At 41.6% G+C, this 20,705-nt stretch overlaps 1 protein-coding gene across 2 annotated transcripts; it reads right to left on the bottom strand.

Moving 5' to 3' along the window:
- Positions 1-17,965: 17,965 nt before the first annotated feature.
- Positions 17,966-20,205, bottom strand: LOC147628172 (uncharacterized). Of its 2 annotated transcripts, XM_086814111.1 has the most exons (3): positions 20,055-20,205; positions 18,993-19,781; positions 18,292-18,924 (listed from the first exon to the last, which is right to left on the bottom strand). In XM_086814111.1, the coding sequence occupies exons 2-3, from the start codon at positions 19,267-19,269 to the stop codon at positions 18,602-18,604; spliced, it is 600 nt and encodes a 199-aa protein (XP_086670237.1). In that variant the 5' UTR covers positions 19,270-19,781; positions 20,055-20,205; the 3' UTR covers positions 18,292-18,601. The 2 variants fall into 2 exon arrangements, with proteins under 2 accessions (XP_086670238.1, XP_086670237.1); XM_086814112.1 differs by having other exon boundaries at positions 17,966-19,781.
- Positions 20,206-20,705: the final 500 nt, after the last annotated feature.

Below are 20,705 nucleotides of genomic sequence, written 5' to 3'. Positions count from 1 at the left end.
AGGAGGTAAGGGAACCTCCGAATATACACATTGCAGATGCTTTTTGGGAAAATCATGAGACATCCATGTGCACATATGGTGCTCAAATGTTAACACAAATGTCAATAGCTAGACCAACCCTAGCTTCAACCACCCACCCCCCATAGTGGTAATACACCTACACATGTCCTAGAACAAGGTTATGCATGGGGAATGTATAGGGTGCTTGACATGCCCTTACCACCACCTGTCATGCCACCTCAACCACCTCTACTAAATTTTACTTTGATCAATCAAGTTTTGGTCCAAGAATCACTAGAAGAAAATGAATATATGTGTGAGTCTAAACTTAATCATGACTATTATGAGGAACCACTAGATATCATGCCCGATTTCTAGGTTATGCAAAGAGCAACACCAATGCTTATGTTTTAAACATCCGTCCCGCAGAAGGAAGAGACATGAACACAACAACTCAAAGGCCCCTGATACAATGTTACCATTACTAAAAGGACCTCACTGGGTAACATAATGTCCACACAAGCTGGCTACTTCTAGTCAGCAGAGGCATGCAAGCTCCACTATAAGCACTAACAACTCCACCATTCACATTCATCACTCTCGCCTCTAGGTTTTAATCAAAACTAGATGCATGTGTTGTCAACAATATATTCCCTAGTCAAGAAACCAAGTACATGGATTTGGATGCAATGAAGGACAAAACTTCAAATTCTATTTTAATGATGAGAAGAGGGATTGTTGCCGATGCATCAGAAAAAAAGTTGTCGACAAGCTCTAACCTAAACATCACCACAAGAGAAAAGTGCATTAGAAGATGGTTAAGGAAAAAGCGCTATCAAGCTAGACATACTAACATGTTATGAAGTTAGTGGATAGATGCAAAGTGGCTAAGATACATTGAGGCTATAAAAGTGTATGAGAATAGAACAAGGAGCTAGAAAAGATACCTTTGTTAAGGCACAAAAAGGAATCCCAGGTCCTAGAAAAAGTGTATGAGAATAGAACAAGGAGCTAGAAAAGATACCTTTGTTAAGGCACGAAAAGGAATCCCAGGTCCTAGAAAAAGTTGAACTATGAAAGTTGGTAGTAACACATGAGAAAAAGCTATGCACACTTGAGATAGAGTCCCCATTGCTTATGTTTGAGCACCTTCCCCCATCCCCATCCAAGGCCTCCTGCCCTTTATATAGGGTTCACCAAGGGCTAGGGTTGGGCCAACCCTAGATCCCTTTTCCACCCACGGGCCCACTTTATTTGGGGTGTGTTCACACCTATATGACCTCTTTCTCTCACCCTTTACCACTTGTACATCATATATTTCAACACCCCCTCTCAATGCCACCATGGGAGAATGCCAAACATGGAGCAAGGTGAGCATTGGATATACAAGAACAAAATAACCCCTTCTCAACCACCATAGGATAGATGACAAGGTAGGTAGCCTTTATAAATTATTATTTTACAAAAGTGACGAGTTATAGAGAAATGTGGTTCACTCCCAATTCTAGCAAACATGATTCACTCTTCAACTAAAAGAAGAGTTGCTTATCATGTGAGGAACTTACAAAATTCCCCTCAACCTTAGTAACATCTTTGGTACCATCTCTTCCATAGTGGCTTCATGCACCACCCTTGTCGCTCCTTTGCTTTGATGAAACCATCTTCTTGGAAAAGACAATCTTCAAGTGGGATTTGGATGTACCATTCTTCATTATATTGGCTTCATTGGTTGCATCTTCGTGCTTCTCCAATCCTTTCTTATGGTGTAGACATGCTTCATGCGTACATGTCTCCTTTCAATCATGCTAGCTTCCTTAGTCCAGCTACCACATAAACTAACACATGGCTGCCACCCATGTTTTAATAGCTTATGCACGTGCTTCTCAATATGTATCTTGCTTCTACCTTTCACTTCATCATGATGTAGAAATACATACACCAATGTGAACATTGATTTAGAAGAGGTCTTACCAGTTGTTTATCAACACAAGGGTAGTGTCTAACTCCATTACAATACGGTAGATGACTTCCATGCACATGAGTTCTTCAAAAAAATTTGGGATTGGATTTCATACTTGATGCGTCGATTTGCTACGTTTTAGAAATTTTGCATACCTTACACTTCCCAAGAAAGAACGACACAAATAATTTCTTCCTCCGCTTGCCTTGAGCTTGAGAGAAATGAGGGAAAAAACTTTGCAAAACCTTTGAAAACTTAGAAAAAAATGGTTGAAAACCTTAGCGAAAAATTTGAAGAAAACCTTGTAGAAAGGTTTAAAAACCTTTGGAGAAAGGGTTTTAAAAAAAAAACTTTGATGAAAAACCCAAGGTTTAGAAAACCTTAGAGTATAGCGTTTTTTTTTAACTCTAAAAAAACCATTTTTGCGATGCTGCCTACTTGATGATGCAACGATGCCGGCAGTGTTAAGAATTGCCTTGTGTTGTAGCAGAGCCAAGCTGTTGCTTAAGCAATAGTAACCGGCACCAGCGCAGATTCCAGTCCCGTCGCTGGACTACGATGGCAAGACAGACAACGACGGATGGATAGTGACGGCGACGTCGCTGGACTACGATAGCAAGACAGACAACGACGGATGGATAGTGACGACGAGATGGACGGACGTCGGCCGGGAAAAAAAGATGGACGTCGACTGTGGTGTTTTTTTGGATGTGGCGTTTTTTAAATCCTTGCACTTTTGTCTTCAACAACCTCCTTGATTGTGAGTCTCAAATCCAAAGCTTTACAAGGAAGCTCCAATGCTTCCTCTTCAAGACTCCAAAGCTCCAAAGAGAGATGTCAACGGACGGAACCAGATTGACGGAATTTCTTGATGGAAAAAACCAGAAATTTACCAATTTTTCTTGTGTTTTTTTTTCCATTCTTCTCTTCTTGCTTTCTCGATTTGCTGAAAATCTTGAATTTTATGACGGAATCTCCTCTTTGATGAAGCTCTTTGTTGCCTTTCTTCTTGACGGATTTTTGCTTCTCACCTTCTTCGACCACCATCCTTCTTGATGAGGATGTGAATGGCTTACGATAGTGAGAGAGAAAGAAAAGGGGATTGAAGGGGAACTTGGCCTTTGCAACGCTTTAATACCATGTCAAAATTATGGGTTATATACACAATGGAAGCAATAGTTGATGGCAAGATAGAGCAACATATATGAGAGAAAGTAAGAACACAAGATGTATAGAAAGCTTCTATATTACCTTCTATTTTAGCCATTCCAAAGTTGTCTTAACCTTTACAGGTTCAAGTGTTGTGTTACTTGTGTTATAAAAAGTGAGGCCTCCTGCCCTTTATAAAGCCTTTATATAGGGTTCACCAAGGGCTAGGGTTGGATCCCTTTTTCACCCACATGCCCACTTAATTTGGGTTGTGTTCACACCTACATGACCTCTTTCTCTCACCCTTTACCACTTGTATATCATATATTTCAACACGTATGGTCCAGGTCTTCTGTACAGGGTGGCACCACTGCTTTGACCCAACATCTACCCCCTTGGCTGGCATCTCAATCTTTCTCATTAGAGTTTGCTTTCTTGGTCTAAGAAGGGAATATCTTTCCCTTTTTCTCGTGATAGGTAGAGTTATTAAGAAAGTGATCGAATCCCCCCCAACCACCGCTTTGGTTTTAGCTTGGATGATAGGGTTTCTTTCTCTTCGAGACGGATAGTTCCTCATGTCATATCACTTTCGTGCCTCCGTGGAGATCCTACTTTGCAGAGAGTCAAGTACTCTGGCCTCCCCGAATAGTGCTTCATTTGTCATTAGATGGTACACCTAGCTAGAGCCTAGCTAGAGCTTGTCGCTTGCCTTGGTCTAAGATAGCACCATCAGTTGGCCCCCCTCCCCCGTGCGCTCCTAGCATATCTACTCATAAAGGGGAGGGGGAATCACTACCCTTGGGATTTAGGGGGATCAGACTCCAGAACCAGAGGGTCTTAGTGTAGGAGAGTGGTAGGCTGCTAGTTCAGGGGATGCAATTGCCTTGGATTTCTAGAGCAGAATGATGCTGCTAGGCTCGCTAGCCTAGCGGCCATAGGAGGATGGGTTATAAGAGAACTATTATGAGAACTTATTGCAATAACTCCCCTAACAATGATGCCCCCTAGTCCATAGCTGTTGGTCACAACCTCTATAGGGATGCCTACTATGACCTCTATGGGGTCATGCTTAACCCAGAGAGGAGGTAGCTGTTAGTCATAACCTCTATGGGGACACCCATTATTTTATTGTGGGGTATTTTATTTTGGGTGCCTGACCCGGAGAGGAGGTAGGTATTAGTTATAACCTTTATGGGGACGCCCATTATTTTATTACAAGATATTTTATTTTGGATGCACCTTTTATTTATATCATCTACCAAGATTAATGTGTTTAATTAGATGTGTGTGCTGATATGATGTCTACCAGGATTAATGTGTTTAATTAGATGTGTGTGTTGGTATGATGTCTACCAGGATTAATGTGTTTAATTAGCTATGTGCCTTGTATGATATAGTCAATATTAATGTGTTTAATTAGCTATGTGCATTGACTAATATTATTTTGGATAAAGGTTATGATTGAGTGGTAGATTATGTGTTCATCACAGGTGAAACATGTGTTGGACTACTATGAGATATTTTGGAAGACATGTGAACGCCTTTCATGGTTTCATATTTTGGTATTAATTCTTTTGTAAGGCTAAGGCCTCAAACCTTTGTACATACCAATTAGTATTTTATACTTTGATAGGTCCAATACTTTTTTTGTAGCTTACTATATTTTTGTAGAGCTCTTTAGACTTTCCTTTTGACACCCTTTACTTCAGACCGAGGCTCTAATGGCTCTCCTAGGGGAAAATGCCCTGGAGAGGATGGGCTTCTTATTTCTTTCATCATTGGGATCTCATGGAAGGTGGCTTTAAAGCTACATTCAATGAGATTATGACCATGGGCTCCATGTCGGAGAGGCTTGCTATAAGAGGGATTGATTCATTTGATTGTGGTTGGCAGATTGGAGATTCGATAGTGCCCATCACCGTCCTAGGGATTGCATACAAAATCTTAGCTAAATCCATCAGCCCGACGAGGATTGCTACCTTTCCTCCTTCATCTGTTCATGGCACACATAAAGGTTTTGCTCAAGATCAGAGCATTCTGGACAACATCTTCACTTTTTGGAGGCGACCGCCTAGGCTAGGTTGAGGCCGTAGGATTTGATAGTTCTCCTTCTTAATTTTAAGGGGCTTTCTAGAGGGGACAATGTGGTGGATGGGATTTCTAGAGGAGTGTTTCTGGGCTCTATTCGGCTTTGCACAGCTAGGTTCTAATTCAGGGGGCTAGAGGTGACAGATTTCCACTTTCTCGCTCGGTCTGACAAGGCTACCCACTGGCACCTTTTTGCTTCTTGTCTGTTACCAAGGTTACTATACCAGAGCCTAGCCAAGCGTTCCTTAGGTCATGGTGGCAAATTAAATTCTTCTTGCCACTATCACCCCTTGGGGACTTTTCCCAAGCTTACATTGGTCAAATTCAATAGGCTGATCTGTAACTTTCTTTACGAGAGGAGCCTCACTAGGATATGGGGCATGGATAAACTTAGCCTCAACATCGACTCTTCCATCTGCTTAGAGTGACTTGCCTCAGATCCCAAACCCTCCCTTTCCGTACTAATTAGGTGTGTTTCACCAGGCATGACATACCCTTGGTTGTCCATGTGACACTGATGATGGCTCTACCTTCCTCACCTTCTCCTATCAGACCACATGGCAAACTTGATGGAGCAAAGCCCCCTTTGGAGGATTTTAGTGGATGTACCTTGTTACAGGGTGAAGGTGATGGAGGGTTGCACTCTCCTGTGACTTCAGTGGGATCTAGGGAAGTGGACATGACATGATCTCTTTGATAGAGAGGAGGCTCTCGGCACACTATTTCTTTGCTTACATTGTACATCTAGGCCAAAGGATCCATGCAATGGCACACTTGTAGAGCAACAAGAGAGGAATTGCCATTCCCAGGTCCTCTCTCAAATTTTTGGAAGTCTATGGGACAGTTTTGGGCCATGAAAGATCACTCTCTTTTCATGGAAGTTGGCACGTCACAACCTAGTGGTTTTGTTGGCCATCAAAGGTAGGCCTGCACTGTTCAATGTGTGGTTGTCTTTAGGAGTCCTAACTCCATCATCATTGCATGTGGAATTCCTAAAGGCTCAGTAGGTTTGGTGAGGATTCTATGCATTTTCACTTTGGACTGACCCCCACACAATTACTTGGGGTAGAGTTACTTGGGCCACTAAGGTTGAGGCCACCATGGCATATGAGGAGGATGGGGGGCCTTGCCTTGCAGGCCTCTCATTTGTCATATCTCTGGCGTATCTCCATAGTTCCAATTCCAACTCTCGCTTCTAACCATTGGACCCCCTCCTCCTACCAAAGATGGGAGATTTTCACCAATATTGCTACCTGGCATATTTAAAGAGCTCGCTATATAGCAGTAAGGCCATTGAGGGAACCCTCCCGCCAGTAGTGGGAGAGCATCTAGAGCATCTGGCTTGATATCATTCATACCCTTGGGGGGGAAGCTTCATGGTGGCTTCAATCACATGTGGAAGCACCGTGAGGCCTTTCTATGGTTTTAGCATCATGGTCCTTTTCTCACTAATATGGGTGTGGTGACCCCACTTGGCATTGTAGACCACATGTGTGGTTGTCCCCCCACCCCACCCCCTTTGCATGGGGTAGCCTTGTCCTCCCAGAGCTACCAGATGGAGCTTTGATTGTTTAGTGGTGAAGTACACTAATGACCATGGTTGTCCATATAGTAAATTTACATCAATGACATCCTTCATGCCATCATTCAATCCATGCATAATATAGCTGTCCAAAAACACCATACATTTGTACCCACTTTATCCACTATGATCTGTTGATTGTAGGAGCTTTGGATGGTCTTGCATAAAGGCTTCGGACTGCCAAGAAGCTTCTTCATTAGGTAAGCCTCTCCGCTTCACAAGGTACTCAACAATAGACCTATTTACGAAGGTGTCTTTCCCTCATTCCAATCACCTTCTCTGCCACATATTGAATCATTCCCTCTTCATCCATAGGTGGCAGCTCATCAACCACTTCCAATTAAGGGACCACATACTTCTTCAAATGTGACACATGAAATACATTGTGGATCCTCATGGTAGAGGGTAACAACCATTGCTAGGAAACCTCACCTATTCTTCTCAACACCTTGTAAGGTTCATAAAAGTGATGAGCAAGCTTTGTATGGGTGTCTCCCTTCATTGAAGAGTACCTTGACTTAGGGATTCTTAAGAATACATAATCCCCTTCTTTTTGAAAACCACATGCTTCCTTGACGCATCGGCATATTAATTCATTTGATTTTGTGCCTTAGCCATATTATCTTGCACCTTTGCAATATTGCACATATCTTATCAATCTCCTCTTTGGCTTGAGGATTCATCTTTTCCTCATTGAATGCAATAGAAGTTATATGCACCTTATACCCATACATGGCTTCAAATGGAGACATGCCAATACTCATGTGATAGGTGTTGCTGTGACAAAATTTAGCTAGGTGAAACCATCTATCCCATGAAGCTTGGGTGTCATAACAATAGTGTCTCAAATAGATTTCGAGCCACTTGTTCTCCCTCTCGGTTTGGCCATCCGTTTGTGGATGATAGGCCATACGTAGGGTGACTGTAGTCCCCATGGAATCAACGACACTCTTCCAAAAATGGCTCATGAACTTGACATACCTATGGCTTACCACTTGCTTAGGCATTCCATGCAACCTAAAAACATGCTCCATAAATTGTTGAGCCACCATAGAAGCTATATACTACACCTTTATGGGTATGAGATGAGCTGCTTTTGTCAATCTATATCTACTACCATATAGATGCTATTCCACCCTTGCTTAGTAGTGGGTAGCCCGATAATAATTAATTCCATGGCTATGTGTGTCCACTTCCCTTCCGGAATAGGAAATGGTTGCAATAATCCTCCTGAATAGGAAATGGTTGCAATAATCCTCCTGAAAATTGATTGGGATCCTTGTTTTGTTGGCAAGGCAAACACTTTTGCACATAGTCATGCACATCCTTCCAAATCCAAACTCTTCTGTATCTTATCATAGGTCTTGAACACTCCCAAATGCCCCGCCATGGGTGAAGAGTGCATCTCTTGTAGGATTTTCAGCTTGAAGGACGATGAGGGATCAAATAGACCTTTCCTTGAATCAAATCAACCCATTGCGCACTTCAAAATGTGGATATTCATCACATAACCCTTGCTGTAATTTATGAAACATTGGACCAACCATGTCATCCACCAAATAGTCATCTTGTATCTCATGAATCCAATCATGACGCACCTCCGAAATGGCATGTATAGTGCAAGCCCACATCCTAGAAAGTGCATCCGCCACCACATTGTCCTTTCCCGTCATGTAAGAGATCTCGAAATCATAGTTTTGCAAGGTAGCAAGCCATCTCTTTTTCTTTGGAGAAAGGTTTTGTTGGGTGAGGAAAAATTGGAGTACCTGGTGATTAATCCTTACTTTTAAATGCCCACCATAAAAATAGTGATGTCACTTCTTCACGGCATGCAAAATGGCCAACATTTCTTGATCATAGACATGAAGCTCCCTCTCCTTCTCCGTGAGCTTTCTACTATCATAAGCAATCACCCCATGATCTTGATATAACACGGCACCAATTCCTCTCCCACTTGCATCAGCCCGTATAGTGAAAGGCTTAGAAAAGTTAGGGCAAACCAATATTGGGGATGAAATTAGTGCTTCCTTGAGCTCTTGGAAGCTCTTATCGGCCACGGGATCCTAAAAAATGCTCCTTGTTAAGCCTATCGGTAATAAGCGGGGCTGCCATGTGAGCATAGTGGCGTATGAACCTCTGCATACCCTCATGTTAAGTAAACCGCCACCATGAATGGGCATAATCTTCCAAATGCAACACAGCAAATTGTACTTCGTCCTCCTCCTCATGGTGGGATACAATGCAAAGTACATCTCCATCTTTGCTAATCCATTGCTCCAATTCTTCGGTGGTTGTGTTCACCCCTTTAAACTTGGGAAGTGTGATCTTGTCCTTCACATCTTTGACCCTTGGTGACTCCAATGTAGTATGTCCATGGGTAGTGTGTGGATGTCCCATGAACCCCTCAATACCCCATCCAAGAGTCTCCTACTCACATTGTGCACACCCCTTGAAGGTCCCTCCATGGGATCCAAAACTACGGGCAACCCAAAGCATGCCCACTTTGATGGTCTCTTGAAGAAGGCACATTTGAATTTCCTTACATACCAGTAAGATTTCCATGAGGACTTGGTGCATGATCAAATCTGTCCACACCCCTTTGCACACCCAAAATCCAGTCTTCAAGAGTTGCAAATATTTCATCCATCTTTTCCACCATTTGATGCATGAACTTGGCATTCTTGTTGCCTTGTCGCACGAGCTCACTGCTAATGTAGAGCACCTCCTTTTGGGCATCTCTTTGTGCATCCTTGATTGCATCGGTGAGAGAAATCCTTAATATATCCAAGGTGATGTTTCCCAATGAGATTTGATCATGTCCACTAGTGTGCACCGGTATGCCTTCATTCACTATTTGCCCATCCACTAATGTCATGTTGAGGTCCCCTTTCTTATTACATTGCCCTTGAGTTTTTCCCATGTTCAAAAACGGAATGTGGTGCCATATTTTGATCATGTGGTTCATCACCTACCACCAATGGAGTGTCAACCACATTTGCCAATCCATCACTAACCCCCTCATTTCTAACATCTTGAATGTGGTTCCCCTCCACAGGCACTTGTGCTTCAACTTTCCATGGCCTTCCACGGTTTCCCATGCTACCAAGTGGTTAGTAGGGAAAACGGTAACCAAATTGGGAGTTCTTTAGTTTTTCGTGTTCGTCTTGAGAGGAACACTCCTACCACCCTGAATTACCACTTTGAGCACCCCCTATATCTCTACGTTTTGACTTTTATCTGAAAGTTAGTTATGTGAGGTTGACCACCCAAACAGTAATGGAATCTGGAGTTTGTTGGCTAGTTTGGAAGCTCTTAGATAGTGCTCTTAAGCTATGTAAACACCCTGAATTCATTCCACACTATTTGCACCCTCAAATGGTGTCCAAATCAACCAATTGACGGCTTGTTAGATTTGCCTTAAGATGCCATTTCAAGGCTTCTCAATGCCCTTGAGAGATCTTGAATGGTTTGGGATTGAATTGCACTTTTGTATTCACTGCAGAGTGTAGGCAAACCACAAAAATTTGGGCATAATCTCCTTGCAAAACGGACCAAATCTCAATAACAATCCATTAGCATTTTCCCAATGTCCATTCATGAACAATGTCCCAAGTATTCACAACCACAAGAATTCACTTGCTAATGCAACCTCATGCTTTGATCACCTCCAAGTGTCCACGGCATACTCAGTCAAGCATCATTTTGCTTCCATAGCCTCGGCATGCTTGCAATGTAGTCAAGTTGTGTGTTAGAGGAGCGCTTCATGCTTGCCGATCTCCTGGCCAAGCCTTTCCACCCTCGTACCTAGTCTGAGTTTAGGCACAAGTTAAAGCCACGTCTTCACATCCAATGTACCTAATCCTCCTCCTTTTCACTTTTCCCAAAAGCACTCCGACAAGGAGAGTTCATGCCATGCTCTCCCCGGGCCTCTCCTCCACCAATTCCCAAGGTACCCTTACAAGCATACTAGATGCTAGGAAATTGAAGTGAGAGTACAAGTGAGGTGTATGTGGATGTAATTTCAAAAGGGAAGGTAGGAGCACTTACAATGTGTTTAGCATGACTCATGCTACTATCATTTTATCAATTACAATGAGCATGTTCTCATGCTTTCATCCAATCGCCACCGTAATAGCTCTAATACACCAAATCACATCAAACCGACATCCAAGTAGCATCCAGCATCATGCGAATCAAAAGGCAAAATTATTTGCAAGAAATAGCTCCACACTTCAAGAAGTAGGTATAATATATCCTCAAAATGTTCCATGCAAACACAGGATCTTCTCACCCATAGCAAGAGAAAATCTATGTTGACAGATGCATTTGCTCTTGACCAAGCATCATGTGACAATCATGGAAATGTCCTTTCACATCAAACTTGTGTCCAAAAGTCTTCTTTACCCTCAATTAATCAAAGATTTTGCACACAATGATTCAAGCTATGGTGTCGATTCCAAACATTTTGAGGCATGCTTTCCCTAATAGTAAATCCCCAAGCTCATCCATGGAAAAAAACACAAGAGATAGCTCATGAATCATAAGAAGGCTTACCATTTTTCCATAGCAATGATTTTTTGGCAAGAAGGCGCATTCAAATCATAGTGATGCTTAATTTTATTAAACAAGGTGCGAATCTTGTGCAGGACTCATGGTAAAAATTTGTTGAAGAAGCTCCTCCATACCCAAGAAATCACCTAATTACAATTTGTTCACTTATATGCTTGCCCACATTTTCACACTTTATTAATGTTGGGCCCCCACACTTGCCCATCCATATCCATGCCCATGGGCTTACCTTATGTCTAAACCATGCCTAAGGCTCTAACCCAAGTCCAAGACCAAGCCCCCTTCATTACACTTATGCTGCATAAGAGTCTATGTATAATAATATCACATAGTCTTATGCATATTAAGACTCTGCATAGTCTTATTCGCATAAGACTCTATGCATTATCTTATGCATAAGAATCTTTTGCATAAGACTCTATGCATAGTATTATGCATAAGGGTTAATTACAGTCTTATGCACAAGACTCTTTGCATAGTCTTATACATAAGAATCTTTTACATAGTCTTTTACATAGGACTCTATGAATAACCCTTTATATACGACTCTGCTCCGACCCAATGATCATTTTCCTTTTATATCCATTATTTTTTTAATGCAACCATGTATGCATGTATTGCTTATGTATTTTGTTTTTCTAGGTTTTTACGATCTTCCTTGATCTCTCTTCATTTCCAATAAGAGACCTCCAACACCATGCTCTTTTCCACTGTACCTGAGGGTGCTCCGAAAAATTTGTTTCAAAATATTTTTTTCCTAGATTATGGACTTGCCTAGAGCTTGGTCTATCATTTTTGCATTTCGGATACGAACTCATTCAAAGCCTTAGACAAGGGTGCTATTGAGATCTCAGGTCCTTTATGAGATTTTGTACACATTCTGAAAATTGGCCAAGCAAATAAACCAACTTTAAAGTGGATTTGTTGTGCAAAGAGTACGTCACGACCCATTGGCCCCAAGCTCCATGGTGGGTAAACGGTAAACTCGACTCTATGAATAATCCATGGGTTATAGGGAGGATGAGATCAAAAATGTCTTCTATATGCTTCTCGTGAGTAGCCAGAAGGTAGCGAGCTTAGCATACCCAGCCCCTCATCCCACACTGTAGAGATACACAGGGACTTTGCAACCCTAGGTCTTGATAGAGGGAGTTTGCAACCCTAGATCTCGCAACGCAAACAAAGATGTGGAGTTTAATAAAAAGTGGGTGCTAAAGAGGATAACGTGCCACTATGAGCCATCGAAGGTCAAAGGTACGAGAGTCAATTAAGAGGGAAAAATAAGCCTTAGTATCTCGATGTAGATGATTGGAGGAAGAACAAAGCTGAGTGACTTGACACCCGTGACATGTGTAAGCAATAACGAGAGGCACCTACAACATGTCTCAAAGGTTCGTGGGCTTCTCATCTTGGCAGCATGGTGCGGAGATGCTTCTCTGCATACTTCATAAGTGAATCCCTCGCATTTACTCCATGCATTAATGTATATCTTGTACTATATGTGTGCTCAATGATCTTTGATGAATGTGTGTCAAAAGAGGCAATCGGTTGAGCTCTACCTAAATCTAAAGGGGCTAGCCCTGTAGGGGGGTATACCTCAATGGATTAGAGTATCAGATTGTGAATTTGAGAGCACGGGTTCAAAATCCCATTATATATGCAATATGAGTACGATTATGCATGGAGACACAAAACATCTACATTCCTCGAGAAGCTAGAGTAAGAAGGGCATCCAATTAATTGGGCCCATGTTGCCAATTACGTCAGTATATTCCCTTGCTAGTTAAGTTTAGAAAACTTGGTTTGGTAACATGTAACATTGTCAACTACGTAAGTATATTCCCGTTCTCGTTAACTTTACAAAACTTAGATTGGTAATTCCAGAAGAGGCTAAAAAATGATAAGGAAGAGGAAGGAGACGATGGTGGGAATGATAAAAGATTAGATAGGTTGTTTTTTATGAAAGTTTTTGTTTAAGAGCTTGGCTTTAATCTTTTATAACATAACAATGTACATGATGCTCTTAGAAATATAATATAATCATATTTATTTGAAGAAGTATGCCATGATTTCCCTTTAGTCTCTCTGAAATCTATGTACCTACTATTGTGGTACCAATGGCAAAATGGGACAAATTGGCACTAGCAACTTGAATGGGATAGATTAAGGCTAGGTAAGTAGTTACCAGCCCTATTCTATTCCATTCTACCAATATAGAGTCCATATAACCATCATTATAAGCATTGATTATGACTAAAGAAGCAAGTATAAGCATTGATTATGACTAAAGAAGCAAGTATAAGCATTGATTATGACTAAAGAAGCAAGTATCAGCATCATTATAATCATCGATATGCCCATATTTCAATGTCCATGGTAACAAAAGTTCTGTCGCTTTTATCGATGCCCACATTTTTGGATGTATGAAAAGCCTTAAAGAATAAAAGACATATTCCCATGTTTGTAAAGAGACAATTCTCCATACATGTAGGTAGTGTTATTTTGATTATAACATCTCTTTCATACACTAGGATTGATTAGTGAGTGAGGAGGAGATTTGACACCCCCCTTAGATATTAGTTAAATGAAAACAAGATTACAAATTCTTAGATGAATTCAAATAACCATTGATAGACCTAACTTACTAACATAAAACAACATTTGCTACCAAATGAGAGAATATGCATATAAAGTTGTGCCTTTTAGTTTAAAAAATGCTTCCAACTACTGATAGAAAAAGGCACTCAAGCATACTATCGTAAGAAAATACTATAGCAAAAGCCAGCTACCAATGAGAGAATATGTATATAAAGTTGTGCCTTTTAGTTTAAAAAATGCTTCCAACTACTGATAGAAAAAGGCACTCAAGCATACTATCGTAAGAAAATACTATAGTAAAAGCCATATATACACAATACAAAGTATTGAATTACATAAGAAGAAGTGTAAAGTAAACAATATTACTACTTACAAACTTAATTACAAACTGATGGTGTCTGCCCACTCATGTGCTTTGAGTAAGGAGCTTTAAAGGTGATCTTGACAGACATCGGATGAGGATGTAAGAGCTTACAAGAGTACTTGAACAAAATGAACTCGATGATAAACTAAGACTTGTAAGCTTGATTACAAACTGATGGTGTCTGCCCACTCGTGTGCTTTGAGTAAGGAGCTTTAAAGGTGATCTAGACAGACTTCGGATGAGGATGTCTTGCTTACAAGAGTACTTGAACAAAATGAACTCGATGATAAACTAAGACTATAACATTAGGGTGGAACATTGAGCAAATGATTTCCCAATAGCTATATCATAGCCACAATAACTCATTATTGCACCGAATGGGTTGAAAAAAGAGCTATATGAAAGGTTGACACTTTCTCACTAGAAAAATTACTTTCTAAAAATGTGAATATAATTTGGATGTCCATTGCAATTTGTGAGAGATTGAGGACCATACTTTATAAATTAATTAATACATTTGTGTTAAAATAATTGCTTTTGATTTTTAGAAATTCAACATCCTATTATGAATAAGAAAATGTCAAATCTAAGAGAACAAATACAATTCTCTATGATATTCTCACCAAGATGATAAAAGCCAATCATAATGATTAGGAGAAAATTTTACCAACAAAATTATGGGCCTACCACACTACTTATAAGGTTACTATAAACAACACATATTTTAACCTTATCTATAGAATCAAGAATGTGATGCCCATAAAATAAATTTTACTCCAAAGCCTCCAAGTTATTATAAGAGAAATGATGAAAATGGGAGAGAGGAGAGGAGGAGATTGCAGTAGAAACCATGAGCTTAAGGAGACTAAAAAATTAAACAAATCATAATGAAGTAATTAAGCATAATTAGTGAAATTAGATGAAGTGAGAATGATAATCACACATTAGATGTGCCAATTTATAGGCAAGAGATGCAAGCTCTATACATCATCAATAAGGTCATCAGATTCCATATTCTCCTCCTTAAGAGTAGGAAAAACGGTGGAGGGAATGTAGGAGAGAGGGAGGCGCCTCCTCTTAATATGAATAAAGAGTAAATGTCTCCTATTTGTATTGAGACCTTAGGAAAATCACCCATATGTTTGGGTAAATATTTCTAACACCCTCCCATGAACCAAACATGGGTAAAGACCAAAAAAGGCTAAGATGACCTAGACTTGAATGCCCTCCCACAATTAAGGGTAGCTACAAATCTTGAGATACAATGGTTATGATGACCAAGGTGAGGACCACAAACAAAAGTGGTTGTCTCACAAAGAAAGATGTCCATGTAAAAGATGGTACATCAAAGCAAAACCTTGGTTTACAATCCCATAGAAATTTAAGTACCTAAGCTTTAAACAAAATGTGAGAGTAGAGTGGACCAAGTCCATCAAAATGCATAATCATAATCATCAAAGCAAAGATTGGCCTCATGGGTGGCCTTCGATGGGGAGTCTTCTTCTTTCTTCTCTTCGGCAAGATAGGCCTTTTGGACCTTCTTCTTTGCATAACAAAACTCCTCAAGATGTCCTAGTTTGCCGCAAAAAGTGCACTTGAAGGTCTTCTTGGTTTTAGGAGTGGTTTTCAAGGATGAGGCTTGCCCTTTGACAAAATAAGCACCATCAACATGTTACTCACTCTGCTTTAGAATCCTCTTCTCTTCTTCCAAGAGAGAAGCTTCAATGTCGATGAGGGATGGAGTTGGAAGATTTAAAAGAGTTGTTACAAGGGTTGAATATTCATTAAGATGTGACACACTCTTAATCAACACAACAATTTTATTATCATCTTCTATTTCCTTCTTGTGTTAAGAGGCTTTTAAAATCATTGATGTGGGCAGGCATAGTAGTTGTGAGATTCTTTTGAAGCCCAAAGAATTTCACTAGGAGTGGCTTTCAAGGATGAGGCTTGCCCTTTGACAAAATAAGCACCATCAACATGGTACTCACTCTGCTTTAGAATCCTCTTCTCTTCTTCCAAGAGAGAAGCTTCAATGTTGATGAGGGATGGAGTTGGAAGATTTAAAAGAGTTGTTACAAGGGTTGAATATTCATTAAGATGTGACACACTCTTAATCAACACAACAATTTTATCATCATCTTCTATTTCCTTCTTGTTTCCTATGAGTTGTGTTGAGAGGCTTTTAAAATCAAAAGTCATGAGTAAAGTTTACTTATGAGTGTAGCTTTACTCACAAACATGATAACGGAATAGCTAGTGCAATTTTTAAACTTCTCCTTTGAAGTTTTTTTTTCTCTTGCTCCATCACTACAAGAGAGCGAGGCAGTGGATGTGCAAGGGAGGAGAGAGAATCCAAGCAAAAAAGCGGGCACAGCCACACAATGTCATGGCTAAACATGCGGCCAGATGCACGGTCACCCATGCAGTCACTAGCCATATGTGTGGTCGTGCACATCTGGTGGTGCATCTGGCTATGCTTGGGGCCGCGCAAGCACTAGAATCAGGCTCCGAGGCTAACTAGTACTTTACTTGATAATATCAAAATATGTTAGGTTATCGGAAAGAGCAAAATATCACATTTCTCTTAAAAATGTAAGACTCCTAATTTACAAAGAACTTCTCCTGTGAACTTCTCACAAAGCATGATGAAGGAATAGTTAGTTCTATTTTTGAACTTCTCCTGTGAGTCAAGGAATGTGAGTGACCAAAAGTCATGAGTAAAGTTCATATTTCTTGCATGGCAGACTTTAAATTTAAAATAAGGTCATGAAGGCTTTTGACCAAATTAATTATGAAGTCTTCTTCTTCTAGGAAGGCTTTATTAGTTTATTTGCTAGTGGCTAGTAAGTAACCTTTGTTTCATGTCATAGTGACCTGGACTTGTCAATATCGTATTTGGCACTCATCCGTGTGTTGTTATTACTTGAGGTGGTTGCGGGTGTGGATTTTTCTTTTTCCTTAGCAAGTTTTTTATAGATGAGTTTGGTTGAGAGAGGTTGTTGGCCTGTTGAGGATAAGGGATTGTTAAAGTTTATGGTTTACCTACCTTGGCAAAGAACTATGAGCTTTGGTAATGAGGCTTAAGTTGCTACACTGAGTAAACTTATGACTTTTCGACCACTCACACTTGTGAGTTGGACTTTTCCTCATAGGACCACTTTACTATGAGTGCTTTTTCATTCACTTGCCACAAATAACTCACATGTTTTGACCTTAATGGCGTCGTAACTCACTCACATTCATGTTATTCATGTTTTAACATTGCTCTTCTTTCATGAATAATAACACATGCCCCCACTAGTCTCCAGGTTGTCGACATGGGTTATAGCTGGATGTCTGCAGCCTGGACAGCGTGGAGAGCCTCAAGAGTGAAGGTCTTGAGCCTCCATGGAGAGGGCTTAATAAGCGAGGTATTAAGCGGGGCTGCATACCACAAAGGGCAACTGAGGAGATGAAGGTTTGGGGAAAGAACCAAGGGTAGTAGAAGAGCTAGCCTTGTTAGAGGCTGCAGGTCTCCACAGCTGCACAAAGAGGCAGAGTGGAAGAGATCATGAACGCGATCACCAAAGAAATGTATGTAGGGTAGTACGAGCTAGCCTTGCTAGAGACTGCAGGTCTCCACAGCTGCATAAAGATGTATATGTACGATCGATGGTTACAAGTGTGGGAGTGCGAAGGAGAGAGTAACAACTGATCTTGGATGTGATGTGAATGCATGTATGCATGCGTATGGGTGCATAGAATGTTTATGTAAACATACTTCAACAGATTTGATGACAGACTTCAACAGGAATCTTAAAACATTATAGAATGCACCACGATCGACACCATCATCACTGTTGTATGCATGCCACCGAGGCGCAGAACACCTATTAGAGAGCAACACGAAGCAGAAAATATTAGGTGGTGCTGTTTTGGAGAACGGCCTCATCCAGAAGGAGGATGCAGCGCCAGGTGTGCGCGATGTCCATGATCTGGCACATACGTCGTTGGGTTGATAGCCGAGCTCGTAGGCACTCATGGACCAAAGCGGGCGGCGGAGCGTCTCCGCCAGTGCCTCTGCTGTCAGAGTCTTACCGGTGCCTGGCGGCCCGTGGCAGAGCACAATGCAGCCTTCCCCCTTCTTAGGGATAAAATCAACATTGCTGCCATGATTACCTCCCGAAAGGAATGGCTTGTCTGCGCCTACATACGGCGCCACCAAGCTCCGTAACATCTTCTTCTGCTCCATGTTCCTCAGCTCCAATGCATCAAATGCATCCTCATTGAAGCTCACCTACTGTATACCTCAAAACAGCCCCACTTCTTTAGCCGGAAGGAGAAGCCATACACTACAGCCGGCGCAAACCTGAGCTCTTCCTCGCTTGGCGTCGTACACACCCAATGCAGCTTTCCCTGACAGGAAATCGTATGGTGGCTTTGCATTCCCAAGGAAATGGTCATAGTCTGGATTCCTCCTCGCAAAATTGAGCAAGTCCACCATCACACGACCATCTGCATTCAGCTTCCTCGATTGCATAAACGCGATGGGCCCCTTGTACTGCATGAGAAGAAAAGGCTGCTCCATAGCCACCCTATAGAATAAGGAACATAGCCTGCAACGAACATAGCCTGCATCTGCTCTTTATTAGGAAAGAAGCACAAGGGGCATACTGAAAGGGATGTGAAGGGGACCTCACCATCAAATTCATTTATCGTGTAGTCTAGGGTGCATTTGCGGTAGCTTTGGATATTATAATCCATGACATTGAGGTTCACATGGAAATATTTACCGCAAAATTCGTGCTGGTAGCTGCCATGTGCAACAGTGGCACAGCACTGGTGCTCAGAAATTTGGCACCGGCGGCACACCTCCTCACCGGGAACAAGGAAGGCCCAGAGCATGTCAAAAGAAACACACCCTTCCCTCTTCATGCGTTCATAAAGGACCAAACGGTCCTTGAACTCCTCCTCCATGAAGGTTAAGAGGTGCTTCACGTGCCACTTCTCTGTATGACCGCCCGGCTCACTACTACTATCCTCCTGCAGGTCTAGTACTAATGACTGATACCTCTCTTGTAAAGCTTGCCGTGCAAGAAATATGAGCTTGGGGTCAATGAGCTCGCCTTTGGAAATCTCCTGGGTGCGGTGCACCTGTCTGCAGGTTTCTACGATGTGGATGAGCTTAGAAGAATGGAGCCTAATGTAGACAGTGGGGTGACCACATCCACCAGCAGTGGGGCTTTCATCATCAGGCGCCGTGGAGCAGCCATAGACCACCTCGAAGGGGCATCGGTCCTCTTCTTCTTCATACTTGGGCTTTTTCACCCTCCCCTAATTCTCTTCAATCCACCATTTTTCACCTTCATACTAGTGCTGATAGCTCGGCCACACCCACTTGGGACCGCTTGCAGACGGCTCTCCTCCAGGTCTCCTGCCCTTCTTTGCTGCTCTTGTCCGTTTAAACTCATCCAGTGGCTCGAGTATATCTGCAGAAGAGGAGATGATGAAAATCAACACCAGGCTACAGCTATGCATGAAATTAATAGTATGCCCAGCTAGTCATCACATCATATCAATGGCACGGTGCACCACAATATCATGCTAGCAGAAATCCCACATCATGAAGCAACACCTCATTGGCACCACAATATCCTGCTAGCAGAAAACCACACGCTCTATGATGCACGAACGCCATCACATGCAGCCCCTCAAATGCGAATCCTCATATTCTGATTCATGTATGCCATATTTATACTTACTGGACGTTGCTGCAGCTGCTTCTTGGTGACCGCCCTCGTTATCGGGGGTTTCGTGTTTCTGAGAGTCCATCTCTGCACTACGATTCAGATAAGCTGGTAGCCGAACTATAGAGGACAACCACCAAGCGTAGAAAGTAAGCTACCGTGTCGTGAGGGGCATGCCTTCAAAAATATTCCCCTTTTTACAAAGCACCTTAGTCGAGCTTTTTCACTATTCGCAAGCTCTTAAGTAAAGCCTTTCAACTAGTGCTAGTTATTTTGCCACCATAGCTAGTCAAGCTTTTCACTAATGAACCCTCCTTTTTTGGGGGTAAAGAACTTTATTCTCTACTTATTTGTCAAGCTTTTCAACTTTATAATGCTAGTCTTCCTATTAGGTTAAGTTTGAGTGCTAATTAGCCTACTAGTTATTGTGTTTATAGCCTACTAGTTAGTGTTTAGAGACTCTCCCACTTTCTCTAGGTGGGTAGGAAGATGGACTCGAGACACCCCTTTCATGAGAATGGGTGGGCAAGATCTCCCTCTTTTGCGAGCTCCCCCCTCCCTCTTTTCTCTATGTGTGCAAAGCACCTTAATCACGTGTTTCGACTACTACATCGCAAATAAAGCTCTTTATCGTCATGGGTAAAGCTCTTTATTGTCGTGGGTAAA

This window comes from Cibotium barometz, chromosome 19, assembly GCF_041138505.1.
Source record: "Cibotium barometz isolate CiBa-2024 chromosome 19, ASM4113850v1, whole genome shotgun sequence".
NCBI classification, from domain to species: domain Eukaryota; kingdom Viridiplantae; phylum Streptophyta; class Polypodiopsida; order Cyatheales; family Cibotiaceae; genus Cibotium; species Cibotium barometz.
Note: the sequence above shows the minus strand (reverse complement) of the source record. Positions and strands in the feature narration are given on the sequence as shown.